General features: G+C 40.5%; 1 protein-coding gene across 4 annotated transcripts in view; it reads left to right on the top strand.

The window, feature by feature from the left end:
• Positions 1 to 26,377, top strand: part of ccnyl1 (cyclin Y-like 1) — a 91,293-nt gene that overhangs the window by 47,224 nt on the left and 17,692 nt on the right. For all 4 annotated transcript variants that reach the window (XM_059967315.1, XM_059967317.1, XM_059967319.1 and 1 more), the window contains 3 exons: positions 1,056 to 1,107; positions 4,506 to 4,625; positions 19,416 to 19,582. In XM_059967315.1, coding sequence (XP_059823298.1) covers positions 1,056 to 1,107; positions 4,506 to 4,625; positions 19,416 to 19,582 — 339 coding nt within the window. The remainder of the gene's footprint in view (positions 1 to 1,055; positions 1,108 to 4,505; positions 4,626 to 19,415; positions 19,583 to 26,377) is intronic.

Raw genomic sequence — 26,377 nt, 5'->3', positions numbered from 1 at the left:
GGGAAATTGGGTTTTGTTACAGTCGCACCAACCAAGAATAGTGTAGAAAGTTAGCAATATAAAACCATAAATAATTAAATAATAATAACAAGGAACGTTTGATGGTTCTGGGTCTGTACTCACTGGAATTTAGAAGGCTGGAGGGGAATCTCACTGAAACCTTTCAAATGTTGAAATGTCTAGATGTTTCCCATGTGGGGGAGTCAAGGACAAGAGGGCACAGCCTCAAGATGGAGGGGTGTCCATTTAAAACAAAGATGCAGAGAAATTTCTTTAGCCAGATGGTGGTGAATTAGTGGAATTTATTACCACAGGCAGCTGTAGAGGCCAGGTTGTTGGGTGTATTTAAGACAGAACTTGACAGGGTCTTGATTGGACACTGCAACAAAGGTTATGTGGAGAAGACTGGGGAATGGAGCTGAGGAGGGGATGAAGGATCAGAATGGTGAAGCAGACTTGATGGACCAAATGGTCTAATTCTGCTCCTATGTCATGTAGTCTTATTTGAAGGTTGGTGAAATGAAATACTTCTGATGTATGTTAATAAAACAATGTGATTGATCACTAAGAAATTAATAAGAAACAGCCCAGCAAATACTTAAAAATATGGAATCCACTTTCATATTTTACAGTTAAGGCAAATGGTATTTGAATATATTTTTAAACAGAGGTAAATAAAAACAATGCAGAAAGGAATAGATGAATACTTCGTTAGGATAGATGAAATAAGGTGAGCAAGGTTTCATGGATAAGTAAACATGATTGGTTTGGGCTGATTTGGTAATACTAATGCTAAATATTCAATATACTTCTTATTTCTGGAGCTCCTAAATCAGGAAAATCTGAGTTTTACTGTTCTACATGTAACAAAAGGTCACTAGATCTACAAAATGTGAATTACTGAACTGAAATAATTTTGAAAGGCATGGGCGAAGAGAGCAATACTGAGCAAAGAAACTTATGTAGCCTTGTAGTTGAAGGAGCTGAAAAATGTAGATTACAGGCTGGAAAAAGGTAATGAGTGATCAGTGTATTTTGTGTTTTTTTTCCTGCAGAGATTCAGACAGATCAATAGATATTTTTGATGAGAAGCTGCATCCGTTGACTGTAAGTACTCTTATTGAAATCTTACAATTCTTAGCACACAAAGTTCTTACAAAATGAGCAACTAAACAAAACATTCTGAATAGACATTGAAGTCTTTGAACTTTCTTTGTGGACATAAAGACTGATGTACCAATAGCCAGTCATGTTTGCGTTATTATGTAGGCCTCTGTACATACGTTAGGTTTAGGCAACGGCACCATTCAGACTGTACACACATATTTGGCCCTCCTTTATCTTTCATTTGATGTCCCAACACATGGCTCTTGTATTTCAACCTCTTTCGTCCTGTCTTTTAACTTTCTGGCCTCCTTATATCGTCTGGTAGTTCAACTATAGAGTGCAATGGCAATGCACCCAATCCAGAAAAAGACGTTAGTCCACCATTTATTTTTGCTGGAGACATTACATCACAATGAAGTATTTGGGTGAAAAATATAAAAATGTAATGTAGATACTGGAAATCTGAAATAAAACTCAGCAGGTCACATAGCATCCGTGGAAAGCGAAAACAGTTGATGTTTTGGATTAAGCCTTTTATTGAAGTTGAAGAAGCGAGAAAGCAGTTGATTTTAAGTTGTTGAGAGGGCAATGTAGCAAATAGATAGGAAAAAATCAGTGGCTCTGATAGGATGATGCCAAGGTTGCTGTGGGGATAGGTTATAAAGATCATACAGTTAATTAATTAATAGGGGCAATTAGACAGGAAAAATGAGCAAAAACTAAATGAGGCAGTTAAAAAGCATAAGAAAACAAAAGTTGTGAAATACAGGGCTATGGGATATGCCCAGTGTGTCAGGTAGGGCTAATAGAAGGAGAAAATTGAGATAATATCACAAATAAATGAATTTCAGCAGAAATGATTGGCTCTAATACAGCTAGAGAAAATGACTTGCCTTAAGTTGTAAAATTTAAGATTGATTTGTTTGTGTCCACAAAGGATGGGAAGGGAAAAGATAAAAAGGGAGGTTTTGCATCCATGGTTTCATGGAAAAGTGCTGTAAGAAGTGGTGGGGTGGGATTGGAAGAGTGGATCAGGGAGACTCGAAGGTTCCCTTTGAAATGCTGAGAAGGAAGGGTAAGATGTGGTCAGTGGTAGAATTTCATTGAAACTGTGAAAGAGGACATGTTGAATGTGAAACCTAGTGGAGTGGAAAGTGAAGACCAGTGGAACTTTATCTTTGCCCTTTTCAAGAGGAGAGGGGATGAGAGCAAACTTACAGGAAATAAGTATGAGGGCTCTGTCAATTAGTAGTAAACAGAAGGAAGAAGGAAACATCTCAGAACACTTGTATGGAAAATCTTGTCGTCGTAGCAACGATGAGAGAAAAAGGAGTTAGTGCTTTCCCGGCGCATATGATGAATGAACTCTTCTCATGCTTCCAGCCAGGTACAAGTATCAATTTTAACCAACGTTTGATGACACCATCTTCATCAGAGATGATGGCTGACCGTGTGTAGTCATGTGGTAATTACATCTCCATCATCTGTCCCTCCTGATTTGTTAATCCTCAACAAATCAGGTTTTCATTGTTCCACCTTCTTTACAATCAGATTCCAGTTCTTACTTAAGAACAAGACCTTCGTCTTTGTTAAAATTCTTTTCCTCTAGTTTCACAACCATATGAACAGAATTCATCCAAAAATTCAATTTACAATGGAGATGGTTGTCTTCCATTCCTGGACATTCTAATATGATGGAAACTGGATGGTAGCCTCGGACATGGCGTCTATCAGAAACCCACTGACACAGGCTTGTACCTCACCATTAACAGCCACCATCATGCTTCCCAGTGTAGAGCAGTTCTTTCTACTGTGCAAACCGTGCAAAAACTATTTTGGACCCAGAGAGTATCCACAAGGAAATAAGACAATTACACATGATGTTCCTATGTAATGGCTACAAGGTGAAGGAAATCAATTGGGCCTTTAAAAGGGTGGAAGGAAAAACCAGGAAACCTAACAACAAAGAGGAGCCCATCGCTGCCACATGTCTTCCCTGTATTTCCATTGTTTCTGCAAGATTCACCTGGATCCTGAAGAAATATCAGATTAATACCATCCACAAACCCATAAGGAAGCTCAGATCACAGCATAGTGTGGGTCAAAGATGGCTTAGGACACAGGATGCCTGGGGTTTTATAGGGTTCCCAGTGAATGCGGAGCAGCATGCGTCGGCCAGATGGGATGCACAGTGGAGGCTCATGTCAAGGAGCACAGGTGTGTCTGCTTGGGTTACGCGGAGAAATCAGCAGTAAAAGAGCATTGCATTCACTATGGACATAGGATTGACTTCGGCACAAAACTACTGTACTATGCCAATGGCTTTTTGGACACCTGGTGAAGGAAGCCATTGAATTAAAACTAGAGGAAAAGAATTTTAAAAAAGACGAAGATCTCGCTGCAAGTAAGAACTGGAATTTAATTGTAAACAAGACGGAGCAGCAGAAACCTGTTTGGATGAGGACTAACCAATCAGGATGGACAAATGACGGGGGTGCAACTACCACTGGACTAGATGTGCCCAGGCATAATCCCTGATGAAGATGGCAGAGTTTGTCATGGAAATGTTAGTTAAAATCAATACCCAGCTGGAACCTCAAGAAAGTTTATTCAACTATGGCAGAGTTTGAAAAACTGGGAAAAAGGTATGAAATCCTTCAAGAAAGCAGAGTGGAAGGAAGTATAATCGAGATGGTGAGTGCCTATAGTCTTGTAAAAGGATGTTTGTCACTAGCCTACTTCCCAAGACGGAGATCCTGGAAGGAAAGAGTCAAAGACAAAACATGCAAAGATTAGGACAATAAAAGTAATGAAATTTGAAGGTTCTGTTTGAGTGCAGGAGGCAACATCATTCCAGTTGTTGATATATTGGGAAGAATTAAAGCAGGGAGCACTTGTCAATTTTCTTTTTAGTTGTTTATCATTATAGCGTAGTTATCTAGTCTGTTTCATTTAATAGGAATCATGCCTATGGCGTTGGTGCACACATGTAGTGTGACTGCTAAGTTACTTCCATTTCCATTTTTTTTAAATATACAAATCCATTTACTGAAAGAACTTTTTCAACTGGGCTCGAGTGTCTGGAATTATGTTCTTCACAGTCAGTTATCTGATAAGCTTACGTCATGCAACTTTGCTGGAGAACACTGGCACGTGGTGAGGGTGGATCCAGAGCTGACAAAAATTGAATTTCTGTCATTTTGTTGCATGCCATGCTCCAGAACTTGGCTGTGGTAATTGGTGAATGTAATTTGGTGACTTTTGTGGCCAACTAGTTTGAATAGTGCAAGCATGATATTGATAGAAGCTCTAGAAGTGCTGTTTAGCTGCAGTTGAATTTATTTTGGAGAAAGTGCTTTATCAATAATAACTTTTTGAGTTTTTGTTTCATCTTGCAGAAAGAAGAAGTGCCAGTAGATTATTATAAACGTGACCCCGAACATAAGCATATATACCGGTTCGTACGGACTCTCTTCAGTGCTGCCCAACTGACTGCTGAATGTGCAATAGTAACTTTGGTAAGGGACTCATCCTGGTGCATATAAGTGCTTTTGGTGCTGGGGATTGTACAGCTCTACAATCTTATGATTCCTTCCCATTTATTTCAGCTTGCTCTTCAAATAATTTTGGAGATGTGTGTGCATGGGGGGTGCAGGGTGGTTGGATGGTGAGAATCTGAAATAATTGCCTTTGGAAGACTTGAATGCCATAAAACTGGTGAATTTAAAATATTAGATGTCAGCAGCAATAATGCCCTCTAGTTATCAAATCAAGTTTAATTATCATTCAACCATTATAGCTACAGCAAATGAAACGGCGTTCATATGGGGCCAAGGTACAAAAGCAAACAAAATAGCATATTCAAAATAGAATAAAAAAGAAGCATTGTCACATGGGAGAAAAAGACATATATAGTCGAAGGCCATCAGCAATGTCCACAATTGATGGTAAAGTCTCCTGGTAGTGTGCAGACACACGCAATCCAGCCTTCCATTCCACCACTCGATCATGGGAAAGCAGCACCAATGGGAGAGGCCAACCAAGCATGGACAACACGCAGCAATGCCTAGTGGGCAGCACTAGGTAAGCCCACAGCTTGAGGCCTAGTCCTTGCTACAACCAAGGCTACACAGCTTCCATGTCTAGCACATGGGCTTGTAGCAACTTGTGTTATCACTGACCAACAGTCTTTTGTCGCAAGTGAAATGTCCGAGACAATCTCCCATGATTATATTATCCATTGCCTTCATGCAGTAACTCTGATGCCTTTGAGTAACGATCAGCAACACAGTCCGCAGCCAGGCCAGCTCTACCGAACCCAAACTGGCTCCGCCGCTGACACCAGTTCAGTTACTCCAATCAATGAATAGCTCACTGATGGAATAGCTCTGCAGTACCCGAAGTTAACAAAAAGAGAACCCCCTTTATTTGGCCCCCGAGAGGGGGCTGCTGCATGCGAACGTGCCGCCATGTTGTTCTAATCTTAATATTCCTTGAAATTGCTATCATTCAGCAATATATACAAACTAAAAAAGCCACCTACACTGTCTATATAAAGTATTCAGCTCCCTTAGAAGTTTTCATGTTTTATTGTTTTACAACATTGAATTACAGTGAATTTATTTTGTCTTTTTTGACATGATCAACAGAAAATGACTTTTTCGCGTCAATGTGAAAACAGATCTCTACAAAGTGATCTAAATTAATTACAAATATAAAACACAATATTATTGATTGCTTAAGTATTCACCCTCTTTAATATGCCACACTAAATCATCCCTGGTGCAGCCAATTGGTTTTAGAAGTCACATAATTAGTTAAATGGAGATCTGTTTTTGAAGACCTGTGTGCAGTCAAGATGTTTCAAATCATTGTAGTAAAAATACACCTGTATCTGGAAGGTCCAACAATCAGTATCCTGGCAAAAACTACACCATGAAGACAAAAGAACACTCTAAGCAACTTCGCAAAAAGTTTGTTGAAAGACATAAGTTGGGAGATGGAGACAAGAAAATTTCCAAGTCACTGTATTTCCCTTGGTGTACAGTTAAGTCAATCATCAAGAAATGGAAAGAATATGCCACAGCTTTAAATTTGCCTAGAGCAGGCCATCCTCAAAAACTGAATGACCGTGCAAGAAGGGGACTAGTGAGGGAGGCCACCATCAGATCCATGGCTACTCTGGAGGAGTTATAAGGTTCAATGTCTGAGATAGGAGAGGTTGTGTATACAACATCTGGTGCCTGGGTGCTTCACCAGTTACATCTTTGTGGGAGAGTGGCAAAGAGAAAGACACTGTTTTAAAAAAAAACTCTCATGAAATCTCAACTAATGTTTACCAGAAGGTATGTGGGAGACTCTGAAGTAAGCTGGAAGAAGGTTCTGTGGTCTTATGAAACCAAAATTGAGCTTTTTGGCTGTCAGATTAATCACTATGTTGGGCACAAGCCAAAATACCGCACATCAACAAAACCACACCATCCCTACCATGAAGCACAGTGGTGGCTGCATTATAACCATATAAACCATATAACAACTACAGCACGGAAACAAGCCATCTCGGCCCTTCTAGTCCATGCCAAACGCTTACCCTCACCTAGTCCCACTGACCCGCACTCAGCCCATAGCCCTCCATTCCTTTCCTGTCCATATACCTATCCAATTTTACTTCAAATGACAATACCGAACCTGCCTCTACCACTTCTACTGGAAGCTCGTTCCACACAGCTACCACTCTCTGAGTAAAGAAATTCCCTCTTGTGTTACCCTTAAACCTTTGTCCCCTAACTCTCAACTCATGTCCTCTTGTTTGAATCTCCCCTACTCTCAGTGGAAAAAATCTATCCACGTCAACTCTATCTATCCCCCTCATAATTTTAAATACCTCTATCAAGTCCCCCTCAACCTTCTATGCTCCAAAAAATAAAGACCTAACTTGTTCAACCTTTCCCTGTAACTTAGGTGCTGAAACCCAGGTAACATTCTAGTAAATCTTCTCTGTACTCTCTCTATTCTGCTGACATCTTTCCTATAATTCGGTGACCAGAACTGTACACAATACTCCAAATTCGGCCTTGCCAAAGCCTTGTACAATTTTAACATTACATCCCAACTCCTATACTCAATGCTCCGATTTATAAAGGCCAACATAGCAAAAGCTTTCTTCGCCACCCTATCCACACTATGCACCATTATTCCTAGATCATTCTGTTCCACTGCATTCTTCAATGCCCTACCATTTACCATGTATGTCCTATTTGGATTATTCCTACCAAAATGTAGCACCTCACACTTATCAGCATTAAACTCTGCCATTGTTCAGCCCACTCTTCTAACTGGCCTAAATCTCTCTGCAAGCTTTGAAAACCTACTTCATTATCCACAACGCCACCTACCTTAGTATCATCTGCATACTTACTAATCTAATTTACCACCTCGTCATCCAGATCATTAATGCATATGACAAACAATATTGGACCTAGTACAGATCCCTGAGGCACACCACTAGTCACCGGCCTCCAACCTGATAAACAGTTATCCACCACTACTCTCTGGCATCTCCCATCCAGCCACTGTTGAATCCATTTTACTACTTCAATATTAATACCTAACGATTGAACCTTCGTAACTAATCTTCCGTGTGGAACCTTGTCAAAGGCCTTACTGAAGTCCATATAGACAACATCCACTGCTTTACCTTTGTCAACTTTCATAGTAACCTCTTCAAAAAAAATTCAATAAGATTTGTCAAACATGGCCTTCCACATACAAATTCATGTTGACTGATCCTAATCAGACCCTGTCTATCCAGATAATTATATATACTATCTCTAAGAATACTTTCCATTAATTTACCCACCACTGACGTCAAACTGATAGGCCTATAATTGCTAGGTTTACTCTTAGAACCCTTTTTAAACAATGGAACCACATGAGCAATACGCCAATCCTCCGGTACCATCCCTGTTTCTAATGACATTTGAAATATTTCTGTCAGAGCCCCTGCTATTTCCACACTAACTTCCCTCAAGGTCCTAGAGAATATCCTGTCAGGACCCCGAGATTTAACCACTTTTATATTCCTTAAAAGTACTTCCTCCTCTTTAATCATCACAGTTTCCATAACTTCCCTACTTGTTTCCCTTACCTTACACAATTCAATATCCTTCTCCTTAGTAAATACTGAAGAAAAGAAATTATTCAAAATCCCCCCCACCCCCATCTCTTTTGGCTCCACACATAGCTGTCCACTCTGATTCTCTAAGGGACCAATTTTATCCCTCACTATCCTTTTGCTATTAATTTAATTGTAGAAACCCTTTGGATTTATTTTCACGTTACTTGCCAAAGCAACCTCGTATTTTTTAGCTTTTCTAATTTCTTTCCTAAGATTCTTCTTACATTCTTTATATTCCTCGATCACCTCATTTACTCCATGCTGCCTATATTTATTGTAGATCTTTCTTTTTCCTAACCAAGTTTCCAATATCCCTTGAAAACCATGGCTCTCTCAAACTTTTAACCTTTCCTTTCAACCTAACAGGAACATGAAGATTCTGTACCCTCAAAATTTCACCTTTAAATGACCTCCATTTCTCTATTACATCCTTCCCATAAAATAAATTGTCCCAATCCACTCCTTCCAAATCCTTTTGCATCTCCTCAAAGTTAGCCTTTCTCCAATCAAAAATCTCAACCCTGGGTCCAGTCCTATCCTTGGCCATAATTATATTGAAACTAATAACCAACTCCCTAGATGACCCCTCTAATCTATCCTGCCAGAGCACTGCTGTAATATTTTCTCTGACAAGCAACACAACACCTCCCCCACTTGTCCCTCTGATTCTATCACACCTGAAGCAACAAAATCCAGGAATATTTAGTTGCCAATCACACCCCTCCTGCAACCATGTTTCACTAATAGCTACATCATCATATTTCCAGGTATCAATCCGTGCTCTAAGCTCATCCACCTTTCTTACAATGCTCCTAGCATTAAAATAAATGCATTTAAGAAATTCTCCACCTCTTCCTCTCTGTTTATCTGTAAACATACAAAGAACTTTATTGTCTTTTTCTTCCTTCTCCCATACATCTGTTCCTACACTCTGGTTCCCCTCCCCCCTCGTATCTAGTTTAAATCCACTGGAGCCTCTCTAGCAAACCTACCTGCAAGAATATTTGTCCCCCTCCAGTTCAGATGTAAACTGTCCCGCCAGAACAGGTCCCACCTTCCCTGGAAAACTGCCCAATTATCTATAAATCTGAAGCCCTCCCTCCTGCACCATGTCTTCAGCCACGTGTTGATCTGCACTATCTTACTATTTCTAAACCCACCTGCTCGTGGCAGTGGTAGCAATCCTGAGATTGCTATCCTGGAGGTCCTGTCCTTTAACTTGGCACCTAGCTCCCTAAACTCACCTTTCAGGACCTCCTCACTCTTCCTACCCACGTTATTGGTCCCTACATGGACCACGACATCCGGCTGCTCACCCTCCCTCTTGAGAATACTGAGAACTTGATCCGAGATATCACGGACCCTGGCACCAGGGAGGCAACAGACCATCCGGGATTCTCGATCTCTTCCACAGAACCTCCTATCTGTCTCCCTAACTATCGAATCCCCTATCACTTCTGCTCTCCTTTTCCCTCCTTTTTCCCTCGTTCCCTTCTGAGCTGAAGGTCCAGTCTCGGTGCCAGAGACGCAACCACTGCAACTTGTCCCTGGTAGGTCATCCCCACCAACAGTATCCAAAACGGTATACTTATTGTTGATGGGAACAGCCACAGGGGTGCTCTGCTCTTCCTGTCTACTCCCCTTCCCTCTCCTGATAGTCACCCAACTACCTGTCTCCTGACTCCTAGGGGTAACTATCTCCCTGAAACTCCTGTCTATTTCTGCCTCTGCCTCCCAAATGATCCGAAGTTCATCCAGCTCCAGTTCCCTAACACGGTTTGTCAGGAGTTGCAGCTGGGTGCACCTTTTGCAGGTGTAGTCATCAGGGACTGCTGTGTTCACCCTGACTTCCCACATACTGCAAATGGAGCACTCAACTGCCCTAACTGATGCCTCCATTACCTACTCCTAAGCTAATTAGATTAATTAAAGGAGCTTACCTGGCCTTACCTCACCTGGAGTGAAGCTTGTACTCAGCCTCTACTTGCTTTTTAAATTCCCCCATTGATCTCAGAGGCCGACTTTCACGTGCTTATACAGTCGTGCCCTGTTCAACCTCACCTCTGCCTGTTCTCGCCGAAGCCTGATTGAGCCAAAGCCATCCCACTCTGCCTCAGTCCACTCCGACATTGGCCGCTGTATATGGCGGTCTTTCTTAAACTTTTGGCGCGCTACGTCATACGCCTGTGCAGTCTAACCTCTTTGCCCCGATCAGTTTAAAAAAAAACAGCTTCTCTCCGAGCTTCTTTTACCTCTTCCTTGAATTTAAATAACTGTTGAAAACTTCCTCGTCTTTTTAAACCTTTGGCGTGCTACATCACGTGCCTGCGCAGTCTAGCCTCTTTGCCCCGATCAGTTTTTTTTTAAAAAACAGCTTCTCTCCAAGCTTCTTTTACCTCTTTCTTTTCTGCCTCTTGCTGTGATTTAAAATCTTGCTGTGGGGATGCTTTGCTGCAGCAGGCCCTGGAAGACTTGTGAAGGTGGAGGGTAAGCCGAGTGCAGCAAAATACAGGGAAATCCTGGAGGAGAACATAGTGCAGTCTGCAAGAGAACTGCAACATGGGAGAAGATTTGTTTTCCAGCAAGACAATGACCCCAAGCATAAAGCCCAAAGCTAGACAGGAATGGCTTAAAAACAACTAAGTTAATGTCCCGCAGTGGTCCAGTCAGAGTCCAGACCTCAATCCAAATGAGAATTTGTGGCTGGACTTGAAAAGGGCTGTTCACTCACAATCCTCATGCAATCTGACAGAGCTTGAGCAGATTTGTAAGGAAAAATGGGGAAAAATTTCAGTGTCCAGATGTGCAAAGCTGAAGAGACCTATCCTCACAGACTCAAGGCTGTCATTGCTGCCAAAGGTGCATCTACTAAATACTGACTTGAAGTGGTTGAATAATTATACAATCAATTATCTTGTGTTGAACAATTGTAATATATTTAGACCAATTTGTAGAAATTTGTTTTCACTTTGACATGAAAGTCTTATTTTTAATTGATCATTGTCAAAAAAAATCCCAAATTAAATCCACTGTGATTTAATGTTGTAAAAACAATAAAACATGAAAACATCCGAGGGAGGGATGAGTTCTTTTTATATGCACTCTACATTTGTCTGATATTTAAATTTCTTTTATTGTCTACCCTTCTTGAAAAGATATCAACCCCTTTCATTGTTTCCAGCCAAGAATGACAGTAGGTGCAGTTACAGCTAATGGAATCCTTATGGGTTTTCAGCAGCTGCTTGGGTTCTGATTATTTCGCCAAACTATCAAGTGGTTTAGCTCAGTGGTCCCCAGCATCTGGGCCGCAAAGCATGCAGTGGTGCAGTAGTAGCTGGAGCGCACCCAGCACATCTTTAAGAAAAAAAGCCAAAATAAACAAGTTAATTAATTAGGTGCCACTGGTCTAGTCTAGCTCAGTTGCAGGATATATTCTGGCCAAGCAAAAATATCCCCAGGAGATGCAGCAGAATTACACCATTAGTAAAACTAATCTTCAGTGAGAGGTTCTGTAAATGACTGTGTTGTTTTCTGAATAGGTAACAACATATACTAACTTCCCAAGCTGTAGCTTTGCATGATATTTTGAGGTTGAAAATGATAAACTGGCTTCATATTATTTTCATAGTTTCTCTAAGCTTTGGAAAGACTTGCATTTTTAAAGTTGTCCTCCACTTGTGCGCTTTACAACTAACCACATTATCACATTAATTTATCGAGCCAATGAAAAGACATTCAGTGAGCCATGCCTGGATTCCTGTTTTGTTTTCATTTTTTCTGTTCCTTCAGTTGAAGAATTAGGGATTTTGTCAACTAATCAAATTTCAGCAAAGGGTGTTGTATTTGGAATGTGTGCTTTTGAAACAAACAGTCTCCTATCCCAATTAAGTGGCAAGGTGTCCCAGATAAAGGGAATCCCAGCTGTTTTCTTGATTCGTTTTTGTTAAGAGTTGTCCCAAATAAGCAGCTGTGCCCCAAAGTAATCAATGGCTCAATTAATCCACAGTAATTTGCAATTGTTTTTGCAAATAATCCCTTACCACTAGGTGGTACTGTTGCTTCTTGCCAATCTGGTAATTTCAGCAAAATTTACAACTCTGCTTGCCAATTTTCAAAACAGAACTTGATATTTGTACTTTGAAGTGTTCTAATTTTTAATTTAATTTACAGCACAGAGGAAGGCTTTTTGGCCAAGCTAATCTATCATGCTTCAAACAGGTCATATCTATTCCTCATGATCTAACCACAACAAAAAAGATCTAATTTTTCATCTGCCTTCAATTCTCACCATTCTTACACCTGAAATAATCTTTTTTTATTTTAATAATTCCTTCTAACCATTCAGTGACTGCAGATCTGAATACTTGCCAGGCAGCTTCATTACCTATATAAGAGGTCTGTAGCAATCCTGGTAAATTTAAGACTACAAATACTCAGCTGGCTTACTTGTCCATTTTACCCATTCTCTTCTACAAATAAATGCAATGAGCAAAACAGTTTCTCCCTATCCTCCCCCTAGTAAACTCTTAGCTGCTTTCAATGGTGGTTATCTGGGGTCATATGGTAGCACAGAGGGTCAGTGATCGGGGTTCAATTCCTGTTACTGTCCATAAGAAGTTTTTACACTCTTACTATGAGTATGTGGGTTTCCTTCAGGTGCTCCAGTTTCCCCTCTCATTCCAAAGGCATTCAGGTTAGGGTTAGTAAGTTGTGATCACTGGGCACAAAGAAAAGGCTGGGAATATCAATAACTGTAGCGCTTCTCTTCTTGACGAACTTAACGTATTCTACGTGAGATTTGAACAGAAGAGGAGCGTCCTGCCCCCTCTGGATGAACCGGACCTGGTGGCATCAAGATCGTCAGCGAAGAAGACGTTAGAAGAGCCTTCCTGAAGATAAATCCACGGAAGGCGACGGGCTCAGATGGTGGCCCGGGACGGGTTCTCCGGGCCTGTGCAAGCAAGGAGTGTTTGCTGACATCTTCAACTGCTCCCTGCTTCAGTCTAAGATCCCCTTGTGTTTTAAGAAGGCAATGATAATCCCGGTGCCGAAGGAAAGCAAGGTGGCATGCCTGAATGACTACCAACCTGTGGCTCTAACATCAATTGCTATGAAGTGCTTTGAGCGATTGGTTATGGCACACATCAACCATAACCTACCCGGTCAACCTTGACGCTTTGCAATTCGCCTACCGGAGCAGCAGGTCAATGGCAGATGCCATCTCTCTGGCACTACATTCCTCCTTAGAACACCTGGAGAATAAAGATGCAAATATAAGGCTCCTTTTCATTGACTATAGCTCTGCCTTTAATACCATCATTCCAAATAAACTGATTCCTAAGCTCCGGAACCTGGGTCTTAGCACTCAGATCTGCAGCTGGATCTTCAGCTTCCTCACAGACAGGACCTAGGCTGTAAAGATAGGGGACAAGCTCTCCTCTACAATCACTCTGAGCACCGGTGCCCCACAAGGCTGTGTACTCAGCCCCCTGCTGTACTCACTGTACACCCATGATTGTGTAGCCAAGTTTCCATTGAACTCAATATATAAGTTTGCTGATGACACCACAACTGTAGGCCACATCTTGGGTAATGATGAGTCTGAGTACAGAGAGGAAATTAAGAACCTGGTGGCATGGTGCGAAGACAATAACCTATCCCTCAATGTCAACAAGACGAAGGAATTGGTTGTTGACTTCAGAAGGAACGGACTGCACGACCCCATCTACATCGGTGGTGCGCAGGTGAAACAGGTCAAAAGCTCTAAGTTCCTTTGGATGAATATCACAAATGACCTGACTTGGTCTAACCAAGCAGAGTCCACTGCCAAGAAGGCCCACCAGCGCCTTTACTTCCTGAGAAAGCTGAAGAGATTTGGCCTGTCCCCTAAAACCCTCACTAATTTTTATAGATGCACCGTAGAAAGCATTCTTCTGGGGTGCATCACAACCTGGTATGGAAGTTGTCCTGTCCAAGACTGGAAGAAGCTGCAGAAGATCGTGAACCTAGCCCAGCATATCACACAAACCAATCTTCCATCCTTGGATTCACTTTACACCATACGCTGTTGGAGCAGTGCTGCCAGGATAATCAAGGATAAGTCCCATCTAGCCAACACACTTTTTCTCCCACTTCCCTCTAGGAGAAGGTTCAGGAGCATGAATATACGTACGGCCAGATTTGGGAACAGCTTCTTTCCAACTGTGATAAGACTGCTGAACAGATCCTGACCCAGATCTGGGCAGTACCTTCCAAATATCTGGACCTGACTTGCACTACCTTACTTTCCCTTTTCTATTTTTAATTATGATTTATAATTTAAATTTTTATTATACTTAGATTCGTACTTCAGAGGGCACGAAGTGCAGAAACAAATATCGCTGTGATGATTGTATGCTCTAGTATCAATTGTTTGGTGACAATAAAGTATTTGTATTTTTGTATTTTGTGGGTGTGCTATGCTGGCTAGAAGCATGGTGACACTGGTGGGCTGCTCCAAGCACATTGGATGTGTCGGTTGTTGAGAAAAACAACAGATTTTACTGTTTGTCTCAATACGCAAATGATAAATAAGGTAATCTTATAATCTTATCTCATCTCTTTAAACAATGAGGTCAAATCTGAACCTTACTTAAAGCACAGTTCTAGATTGGCACAAGTCTACCATAGAGTGAAAGCAGTGTACAGTTGCAAGAAAGAGCTTGTGAACCCTTGGCAATGATCTGGTTTTCAGCAAAAGACCACGATGCTCCACAGCGATTCTGGCACAATGTTCCATGGACAGATGAGATAAAAGTTGAACTTTTTAGCAGAAGTGCACACCACTATGTTTGGAGGAAAAAGGGCACTGCATACCATCATCAAAACCTCATCCCAACTGTGAAGCATAGGGGAAAGAACATCATGGTTTGAGGCTGCCTTAGGGCCTGGACAGCTTGCATTTGTTGAGGAAACAATGAATTCAAAATACTATCAAGGTAATTTTACAGGAGAATGTCAGGGTAGCGGTCCATTGCCTGAAGCTTAATAGATGTTGGATGAGCAACAAGGCAATGATCCAAAAACACAAGAGTAAATCAACATCAGAATGGTTTAAAAGAAGAAAATTTGTGTTTTGGAATAGCCAAGTCAGAGTCCAGACCTTAACCCAATTCTTTTCATGCAGGGTATCCCAGGATATTGATGAACTGAAACAGTTTTGTTTGGAGGAATGGTCTAAGATTCTCCTCACCATTGTGCAAGTCTGATCAGCAGCTACATAAAACGTTTGGTGGAGGTTATTGTTGCTAAGAGAGCAATTATTAAATACAAGGGCTCACATACTTTTTCCAGCCTGGACTGTGAATGATTAAACAATGTGTTTAATAAAGATGTGAAAAGTACAATTGCTTGTGTTATTAGTTTAGGCAGTTTTTGTTGGTGCATTATTTTGACTTAGATAAAGATTAGATCACACATTATGAGTAAATAATGCAGAAAACCAGATAACTGCAAAGGGTTCACACCAACTTTTTCTTGCATCTGTAACTAGAGGCATCATTTTCTGGAGCTGGCCTTAATCATTTCCCCATAGTTTTAAAGTTCTTGGTTGGGAAGTCTTTTGAAATTCAACAATCTGGAAAAATGTAGATTTAAGGTGTATGTGATACAGATTTGCAGAGGTAAATCATGTTTGACTAACTTGACTGACCCTTTTTAATGTTATGGAGAGAACTTTGGAAAGCAGAGCACTTGATTTGTATCTGGATTTAGGAAAGTCTCACACTGAGTTTGTTAGAATAAATGTGTGAGAATGCATGACCCACAGTCTCTCAAAATGATGAAAATCTCTCAAAAGAGCACTTGAAAGTGCAACATAGATGGCAGAAGGAACATGCCAATTGATATCTACCCCATCTGGAAGATTCTGCAGGTTTTCAGTCTGCCATTTAAGTCACCTCAGAACTTGCTGGTCTAAGGTGTAAGTAAGTAATCTTCAATCCACAGGAACTACTCAAGGACAGAAGAAGGTTATTAACGGATCCTTGATTCTTTTTAATTATGAAGAAGAGTGCAAATCTCAGCTGGAAATTCTTATGTCATCAAATGGATTATTGTTCTGATTTGTGAAGGGTGGATTGTACCTGTCAAGTCAGTTTCATATTTTGTTTGAGGACTGATCAAAGTGTTGGGAAGGAGAAAGTCTATGGATGCTATTTGTATGGACTCAGAAACAACTTTGTGAAGATGCGTTTTAAAAGATTGTTAGATAACATTATAGGGCTTGTAACTGAGGCTGTCCATTGGATGGGGTCTACAATGGATTTTACTATTCAGCTGTCTGCATGACGCACAAGCCAGATCATTATGATGTAGCAGGCTCCCCCATCTCCACAAGGCTGATGAATCCAAAGGAACAGCAGAGACAATAGAGTTTGGCACCAGTGGCATCGCAGGAGATGCCAGTCAGCATTGAACTCAACATAGGTAGGGACTCCAGCTTTGAATTTTTCCTCTGTGTTTACTCTGAAGCCTACCCCCATTAGTGGGTATTAGTTGCAAGGATATTACTAGGACTTAAGGACTAGAGTTATAGGGAGTGGTTAAATAGGTTCGGACTTTATTCCCTGGAGAATAGGAAAATGAGGAAAAATCTTTTATTGAGGAGTATAGATAGGATAAATGCATGCAGGCTTTTTCCCCTAGGGTTGTGTAAGACTAGCACTAGAGGGCATGGGTTTAGGGTAAAACATGAAATATTTAAGGGGGATCTAAGGGGAGCTTCTCCACTCGAGTGTTGTTAATGTAGAACAAGTTGTACTGGAAGAGATGGATGCAAGTTCAATTGCCACATTTAAGAGGTTTGGATAGGTACATGGATGAGAGGGGAATGGAGGACTATGGTTTTTTTTTATGTTGGTAGATGGACTAGGCTGAAAAATGCATCAGCATAGACTAGATTGACTGAATGGTAAAGATGGCAGTATTGTGTGTAATGTATATAGGGAGAAAATATTGTTAGTAATTGAGCAAATGGGGATACCCAAGGTAATTGAGGCAGATGTCACATTATCCACTTTGGATATGCATTGGAGAGACCTAATACTTTTCAAATATAGGAAATCTAAAAGCAGTTGAAGACGGAAGAGAATGCAGACATGTGCATTCATAAATTTACATGAACAGGTGTAAAGAGAAGGTTAATAGATGTTGTACTTCCATTTAGAGGAGTGAATTGTTGGGGAATAGGAACTATATTATAGTTATCCATATGGGGGAGAAAAACTCTGGTTAGACCACTCTCGAGTACTGAGAGTTGTTTTACATACCACAATTTAGAAAGGTGTTGGAAGCAGCACAGTGTAGATATAGAGTGAAAAACGTTCACTACAGGTTAACTTACATGAAGAGTTCACAGAAACTAGCATTTACCAGAAATTTGGAAGGTTAAGGCACTCTTTGATGTGGTCTTGAGATATGGGGAATTGATGAAGTAGATAATAAAGCATTTTTTAAACATTGGGAATTCTAGGAGTTAAATAGACATAAAATTAGAATTAAGCCTTTTGGGGGTGAAATAGAAACCCCTCTGCACAATATGGAAATCTCTTCTGTCAATGGCAGTCAAATACTTGGTCCATGAAAATGTATGTTTGATAACCAAAAGTGTTAAAAGTTTGAGAAGCTTCAGGTCCCTCATTGGCCATGGATTTGATTAATTGAAGAAACAAGCAAAAGGAACTAAATGGCTGACTGCCTTTTGTATGTTTATACACCATTATTGTAAATCTTTGGGGGTTTTTTTCTCTCCCTCCTTTTCAAGTTAATGAATATATGCTAGCTGGACCAACTGGTTTGTCTTTCTTCTGTTCATTTTGTATTTTTGGGAGCTTTTAAATGGCAAATCCTTTCTTTCTTCCCTCACTCCTCTCATGGGTGACATAAGTAATAGGAAGGAGTTTTGCTGTGAATCTTAGCTTACATTCCATGTTAGTCAGTGTTACAGTGTGTGCAGCTCCACAATGGTATGGCATTTTATATTTGTTCTTTTTGATTTGTCCTCTTTAAGTCATTATACACCACTAAGCACCCAAGCAAGCCAAATGCTCCTTTGCTACTGATTAAGACCTCTGCTAAGAAACCTGCAAGATCAATCCAGATTTTCTATGGCCTCAGTTTTTTTCAAAGGTACATTTAATGTCAGAGAAATGTATGCAATATACATCCTTAAATTCTTTTTCTTCGCAACTATCCACAAAAACAGAGGAGTACCCTAAAGAATGAATGACAGTTAAATGTTAGAACCCCAAAGCCCCTCCAGTTTTCCCCACCCACGCATAAGCAGCAGCAAAGCAATGATTCCCAAACCCCCAACAGCAAAAAAAAGGATTGACACCCCCCCACTGAGCATTCAAGTGTGCAGCAAAGCATCAACAAAGACATAGTCTTGCAGTACCCCAAAGATTACTGGTTCATCCGATAATTCGACAAACCAGTCTGTCCCCCTCTCCCTAATAAGGGAAAAAGAGGTGTCTCTGTTTCAACTCGCTGATTTACGGTGTTAAGAGTCTTGCATCCAGAGCTAAGAAATTTCAGAGCCCTGAAGGTGCGCTGGTAGGCCACGTCCTTGGTATAGCAACCCTAAGAGTGGAACCCATTCCTGCAAAGAACCAAAGTCAGCATGTAACTCCAGGTCCAACAAAAGAACCCTGAAAGGGAAGAAATATTAAAGATAGAAATAGAGCTGTTTCTGAAGATGCAAGCAAAGGAGTTGCCGTTAGGCGCCATTGTCCTGCTAAGCTCCACCCATTAAATCAGTTTTCATCACCTTTGGGCTGCATGGCAGAAACTACAGATTGCTGCAGCAGGAAAACAGCTGTTACTCAAATCTGCTTTGATGTCCGTCAAGTGACACTTTACAGTAAAAATACTAAAAAATGTTTGGTTCATCTGTCGAACGGACTGAGGGCAATGTTGGTCTTTTCTGTTTTTATTTTGTTCTACAGTGCTGCTTTATGAGGATTCTCTTGACATTTCTGGTAGTAAACCATTTTCTCCAATTCCTACAGATGAACATTTTAAGGGTTTATTAATGTATAGTTTGCTCATTTTTATACAATTATAACATGAATAAAAACATCCTTTCTCCTAGGTTTATCTAGAAAGGTTGCTAACATATGCTGAGATAGATATTTGCCCCAGTAACTGGAAACGGATTGTACTGGGTGCCATCCTGCTTGCTTCCAAGGTATGGGATGATCAGGCAGTCTGGAATGTAGACTACTGTCAGATTCTGAAAGACATGACCGTCGAAGATATGTAAGTATTTGAGTTTACTTTTATTGAAACTTGCAAAAGTTAAACAATAAACTATCTGCTGGGGAAATTCAGCAAGTCAAGCAGCATCTGCTGGGGAGGAGAGGAATTGTCAGCAGTTTGGGTTGGTACCCTTGCATCAGTTCTCATGGTGCACCATTACTGAGTTTCTTCAGCAGATTGTTGCTCCAGATTCCAGTGTCTGCCATCTCTGCTTTGCAACATTCGAAAGTCACTTTTCTGAATCAGCATAGCCATTCAGTCTTAATTAGCATGCTTGAGCTAATTGTAAATTGCATTTATAAAATAACTTTAATGCAGTAAACTTTCCCAGTATGCCGTATAGGAATGTTATCAAAGATAGATGTTAAGGAACATCCTAAAACCTCTTTGCAAAGTAATTTATGAAGAGACTAATAGCCTGGATATTTCAGAGAATTGGAATAGATTATAGAAGCAGAGAAATGAGATCTGAGGCTTATGATAAAAGAATTGAATATTTCTCATAAAGAAGCAAGGTATTGCCTAGCTAAGAGCTAATGTAGATGAACATGCACAAACATGATGGAAGAACAAGATTTTATGCAATATAACTAAGAGGAGATCTGCAAAATTTTGATAACCTCGTTTGGATAGGGTCGTATATAGGATGTGGGCCAGGAATGTGTGAAATCATTCAGCCTGTGGGGTGGGGGGCGGGGGGGGGGGGGAAACAGAAAAGTCCAAATTCTATCATCTTAATCATTCTTCGTGATTTCTCTCACATTTATAAAAAGCTTCTCATTCTGAAGAGCATTATAATAAAAAGCATGGGTCAACTCATGGTTCAGGCATGTACATAAATGTATGAACTGACTGAAATTTCATATTTGGAAACGAATGAATAATGTTCTAGTAAACATTAAGTGCATTTTACCAACAGGGTGAAGAAGCTTGCTGCAAATTTTAGTGATCTGCTTCTGCTTTATTTACTTGCAAATTGTTTTTGATGTCCCCTCCGAAGGTTCTTGCTATGAATGTTGGATTGAATGCCAAATGACTGACAAATGAATTGAGAAATGTTGAAGCTGGTCTTTGTTTTGCATTGGTGCCTTTGTTCAGCTTCATTAAAAATGGAAGCTGATAAAAGATAAGAGTAAGTGGATGCAGAGGTTCATTTTAAGATAATTATTTAATAAAGCTCATTGAGAATTGCACAGCTTCCATGGTTGCAGATGTCAAGGGCAATGAAGTGTAGCACTCTTGCTATATGCTACCTATGTATTAGCCTGTTGCATAACGAAGAGCAGCCTCCTGTTAAAAGCCTTTTCTGTAATGTGTCTCTGCAGGTTCAAGAGCCCTCATCCTCTGACATGATAACAGCAGTATTCTGAGAGTCCATTTGTTGCCTTGGTGACTGGCTAAGCCCTTTGTGTGTTGTGTATGTGTGTATATATGTCTGTGTTTTCTGCTCCCCACTAAATCTCTGTCTGTTATGATCCTGGTGAAAGTGGCTCTGATAATGCACAACATATGAATCCTTTTGATCTGCAATAGATATGCTATATTATTGAAAGATGGAAGACTGACATCTTTTTGTTAGATTTGTTTTTGTTAACAGTCAGTTTAAAGGGCAAAGCATTTTTGTATAAAGCTTATGTGGTGGATGTTCAATTATTGTCATCTCACTTCATTTTGTGATTGCAACCTTAATGTTCTGTGCTATTAAATCAGGCAGTTAGCTTGGCATACATTTACATTTCCTTTTGCTGCACAGCCTTTACTGCCATCCTATTGCAAAATTATTATACAATAGGATACTAGTTACCACATGCATCTCATACATTAGAAAGTTGAAGTACAAGCTCGAAATCTCTAGAGTTCTCAGTTGAAAGTGCCCCCTGTTACTCAAAGAAGTAATTGTGGACTTCTGTTTTATGGCTCATTAACTTCCTGAGTCACAGTCCTACAGTGCAAAATCTATTTCCTTGGCCCATCATGTTCCATCCTGACCATCAAGTTAGAATCTGTACTAATCCCATTCACCAGTAATTAGTCTGTAGCCTTATTTGTCTTGGAATTCAAGTGCTCATCCAGATGTTACTCAAATTTTATGAGTACCTGCTTCCACCACCACTTTTGGGCTGTGTGCTCCAAGTTCTAACCACCCTCTGACTGGGGGGAGAAAAATCCTTTGATGCTCTCTTAGTACTTATTCTGTTGCTTTTTGCTTTGGCAAAGTAAATATTGTAGGACTAAGTAGTGTTGTGGAGGAAATTTTGGTGAATTGCTGAAATGTGTCTTTTAGACTGGATCCATTGACAAAAGATTGAATATTTACTCAGCGGAAGAGATGTAGCAAGTAAGCAGCTTTATCCTGGATGGTGCTGGGTGAGTGGTTTGCCTTGTAGAATGTAGAAAGGCTGGGGAATTGAGAGATGTATCCCACACTTCAGTGTTTGAGCTTTTGACTTTGTTTTGTAGCCTCAATATTTATTTGGTCAATATTGATCCTCAAAGTGCTGAAGGCAGGTAATTCAACAAAGGAGAATGTCATTGAATAAAAAGTAGAGCCTACTGAATCCTCTTTTTGGAGAAGTTGTTACTTACCCATATACCCTGATTATCATCCAGGACTTGCTGTGTTCTGACACAAATTGTTCATTATTTGAGCAGATTTATATATTTACTTAGCAGGACATCATTTACTTACTGAGTAGACCCTTTGAGCTATGCTGCCCTGGTAACCCTATAACCCCGACTAACCCTAACCTAATTACAATCACCAATTAACCTACTTGGTGCAACTTTGTAGTTTGAGAGCAAACCAGAGTACCCGAGGTACCCACAGGAATAATGTAATGAGACCCCTTGCAGAATGGCGCTGGAATTAAACTGAGCTCCAAAATGCCCTAAGCTGTAATAGCGTCGCGCTAATGCTATGCTATCATGGCACCCAGATGTGAATTAAATAAAGTTGTGAATGGACATCAATGTTCCTTACTTGGTTTCATATTAAAAGTTAATTGTGAAGCAGCTGGAAATGTTTGGGTATAGGACATAGTCTTGAGAAGCCTCTGCAGTATGTCCTGAGGCTAAACTGATTGATCTCCTAAAATCTTTGCTGTCATTGTGTTCAGAATAATTTGAGGATAGAGCTAAGAGAGGTCTAAGCTATGAAAATGTCTACAAATTCATAATTTATGTTTTCATTTGGAACAAGAATAGGTCATTCAGACCCTAGTTTGTCATTCAATTCATGCTAATCGGTATCTTAACTCCAGTTACCTATTTTGATCTTATTCCTCTTGATATTCTTGCCTAAAACAAATTTAGCAATCTTGCTGTCAATGTTATATACTGAATTGACTCTAGTTTCTTTCCCCATCTTCCCTTCTGCTATTCTCACCACCCAACTGAAGGATATTAGTGAATCAAATTTTTTTTTGTACAATAGTAGTTTTGTGGTCATCATTATTAATGACTTTTGGAAATTATTCCAGATTATTTACTTGAACATAAATTCTATAAGACATGCTGAAATCTGAATTTAAAATTTTAAATTGTTGACCATGCACTCTAGCAGCAAACTGTGCACTTGAACTACCATGGCAATCTGTTCCACAACAGTTGTCAGTACTCTACCATTCATTGTACAACCCCTGACCTGGTTTGATTGTCCAACTTATATCACCTCACACTTATCCAAGTTGAAATCCATTTGCCATTCTTCAGCCCACCACCATAACTGATCAAGATCTCTTTGCAATTGTTACCTGCTTCATTATCAAAAAGATCCCCTAATTCAATAACATTAATATTCAAGTACATTTATTATCAAAGAATGTATAAGTTATACAACCTTGATTTATTTGCTCACAGGTAACCACAAAGCAAGAAACCTGAAAGAACCCATTTAAAGAAAAAAAGAATGAAAATAGAAGAGCAGCACTCAATGTGTAAAAATAAAAAAAATCTGGTACATTCACATCCAACTCATTTACATAAATAATTGAATGACAGAAGTCCCAACACAGAGCCCCAGGCACCCCCCAGTCACAGGCCTCCAATCAGAGAATTGACCTTGAATCAATCTCTGCTTCCTTGTCATCAAGCTACCTCCCTCTCAATCCTGTGTGACCTAACTTTTCCAATAAGCCTGCCATGCTAAATGCCTTGTTAAATGCCTTATTAAAGTCCATGTAGATATCATCCACAGCGATACCTACATCTATCCCCATAGTTGCCTTTTTGGAAAAACTCCAAGATTCATCAAACATAACCTCTCACAGATAAAGCCATATTAACTATTTCTGATCAGGCCTTGACTATCCAAGTATTTGCAGATATTGTCACTCAGAATTCCCTCCTTTAACTTCCCTACAGCTGAAGTCAGGCTCACTAGTATCTATTTCCCTGGTCTGTCCTTGCTACCCTTCTTAAACAATAAGAACATTAGCCAGTTTTCAGGAATTTTCCCCATGGTTAATGATGAAGTAAATCTCAAAAAGCCCCTCAGTTTCTTCCTTGGTCTCCCATAATGTCAGGGGGTGCACTAGGTCAACCCTTGGAAATATGCTTACCATAATGTACTTCAAGGTTGCCGATTCCACCGTCTTTGTAATATGCATATGATCCAAGACTTGACTACTTATTACTCCCATCACAAGCAAGAGAAAATCTACAGATACTGGAAATCCAAGCAACACACACAAAATGCTGGAGGAACTCAGCATGCCAGGCAACATCTATGGAAAGGAGTACAGTCGATGTTTCGGGCAGAGACCTTCAGCAGGACTGGAGAACAAAAGATGAGATATTTAGAAGGAAGGGGAGGAAGAAACACACGAAGATAGGTGAACTAGGGGGTAGGAGGTGAAGTAAGCAGCTGGGAAGTTGACTGGTGAAACAGATAAAGGGTTGGAGAAGGGGGAATCTGATAGGAGGGGACAGAAAGCCATGGAAGGAAAGAAAAGTAGGACGACCACCGGAGGGAGGCAATAGGCAGGCAAGGAGATAATGTGACAGAAGGAAAGGGGAATGGGAAATGGTGAAGTGGGGGGGGAGAGGGGCATTACCAGGAGTTAGAGAAATCAATGTTCATGGTATCTGGTTAGAGGCTATCCAGACGGAATATAAGATGTTGCTCCTCCAATCTGAGTGTGGCCTCATTGTGAGAGTATGTACATGTCAGAATGGGAAGTGGAATTAAAATGGGTGACACTGGGAGATTCCACTTTTTCTTGTGCATGGAGAGTAGGTGCTTGGCGAAGCAGTCTCCCAATCTACATTGGGTCTCACCAATATACAGGTAGTCCCCGAGTTATAAACGTCTGACTTACGGACAACTCGTACTAATGAACTGAGGAAGGAGAACGCCGTCTGCCATTTTAAGTCATTGCCGTTGACACTGTGTTGAGTGTTTAACTTTGTATTTAGCTTAAATTTTTCTTATTAAGATTCACCCTGACCACTCCCGCCCCCCCAGTTCCGGTCGGCCGGTGGCACAGTGCCGGGCTCGAGAATGGAGGTTTCCGAGTTCTATCCAGTGACAGACTGCTCCCGTGCCGGGTTGATGTCGATCCAATGACTCCCATACCATCCGTGCCGGGTTGATGTCAAGCTCGCAAAAAACACTGCCACCTCCAGCTTAAATTCCCACGCGGAATATTGTGGAGGATCAAATACCCAAACCCAGCACAGCCCCCACTTGTTCCATTTAGCCTGTCTCAGTGCTCCTTAGGACCTGGGGAATTCAGTGAGATGGTCCTTAGGACCCAATGGACCTTGGGACCTGCCACCTGCAGTGTTTCTGTTCCATTGATGGAATGCAATCGTGATTGAAAATAAAGTGGAAATAATAAAGCGTTTGGAAAGAGGTGAAACACCATCGGTCATTCAATGATCAGAACAATTTTAAAGGATAACGGATAAAGTGAGAATAATGGAGTATGTGAAAGGTCCTGCCCCGATGAAAGCTACAAACATTACTAAGTTTACTAATTACAAATATTACTAAAATATTACTTTGCATCTATGTTGTTTTCCTTAATAAACACCAAGAAGAAATAAACATTAAAAATATCCGCCATCTCCTGCAGCTCCTTGCATAGGTGTCTAAGGTAGTCTTTAAGGGGGCGTAGGCCTTTTACAGTTAATATAACAGAAGAACTTCTTGAGGTTATCTTTAATCCTGTTTATCAAATCATCTCATACCCTCTTTTTGCCCTCCAGATTTCCGTCTTAAGCCTGCTGTTCAACATTTTGTATTCATTAATGGATTCATTCATACCCAATTGTTTGTACCCATTGTACCCAGAACCTCAATATCTCTCATCTGCCAGTTTTCTGAAATTGGTATGTCAACCCTTCACCCTAACAAGAACATGATGCCCTTGGACTCTTGAAGTAACCCTATTAAAACTGCCCTACTTGCCAACTGTTCCTAAGTTCCAACTCTATTTAGAGTTGTCCAGTCGAGCTCAGCTAGATTCTGCTTGTTGCTGTCAAAGATAACCCCGCTCCAGTTCAGGACGTTAACCTGTGGACCAGTTCTATCTTTTTACATAACCACTTTAAGACTAATAAAATTATGGTCACTGGACCAAAAGGGCTCCCCAGCTGCTGCTTCAGCCACTTGGTCCACCTCATTCCCCATTGTTCCTTCCCAAGTATGTTCCTCCAAATATTGCATCAGGTACCTGTCTTGGACATACCACACGAATTCTGCCCTATCCAGGCCTATTACATTTTAGGTGGCACAGTCAATACCAGGAATATTGAAATCACCCATTAGCACCACCCTATCTATTCAGATTC

This window comes from Hypanus sabinus, chromosome 4 (genome assembly GCF_030144855.1).
Source record: "Hypanus sabinus isolate sHypSab1 chromosome 4, sHypSab1.hap1, whole genome shotgun sequence".
In the NCBI taxonomy this organism is placed as follows: domain Eukaryota; kingdom Metazoa; phylum Chordata; class Chondrichthyes; order Myliobatiformes; family Dasyatidae; genus Hypanus; species Hypanus sabinus.
The sequence above is the reverse complement of the archived record's forward strand: the minus strand, read 5'-3'. Positions and strand labels throughout refer to the sequence as shown.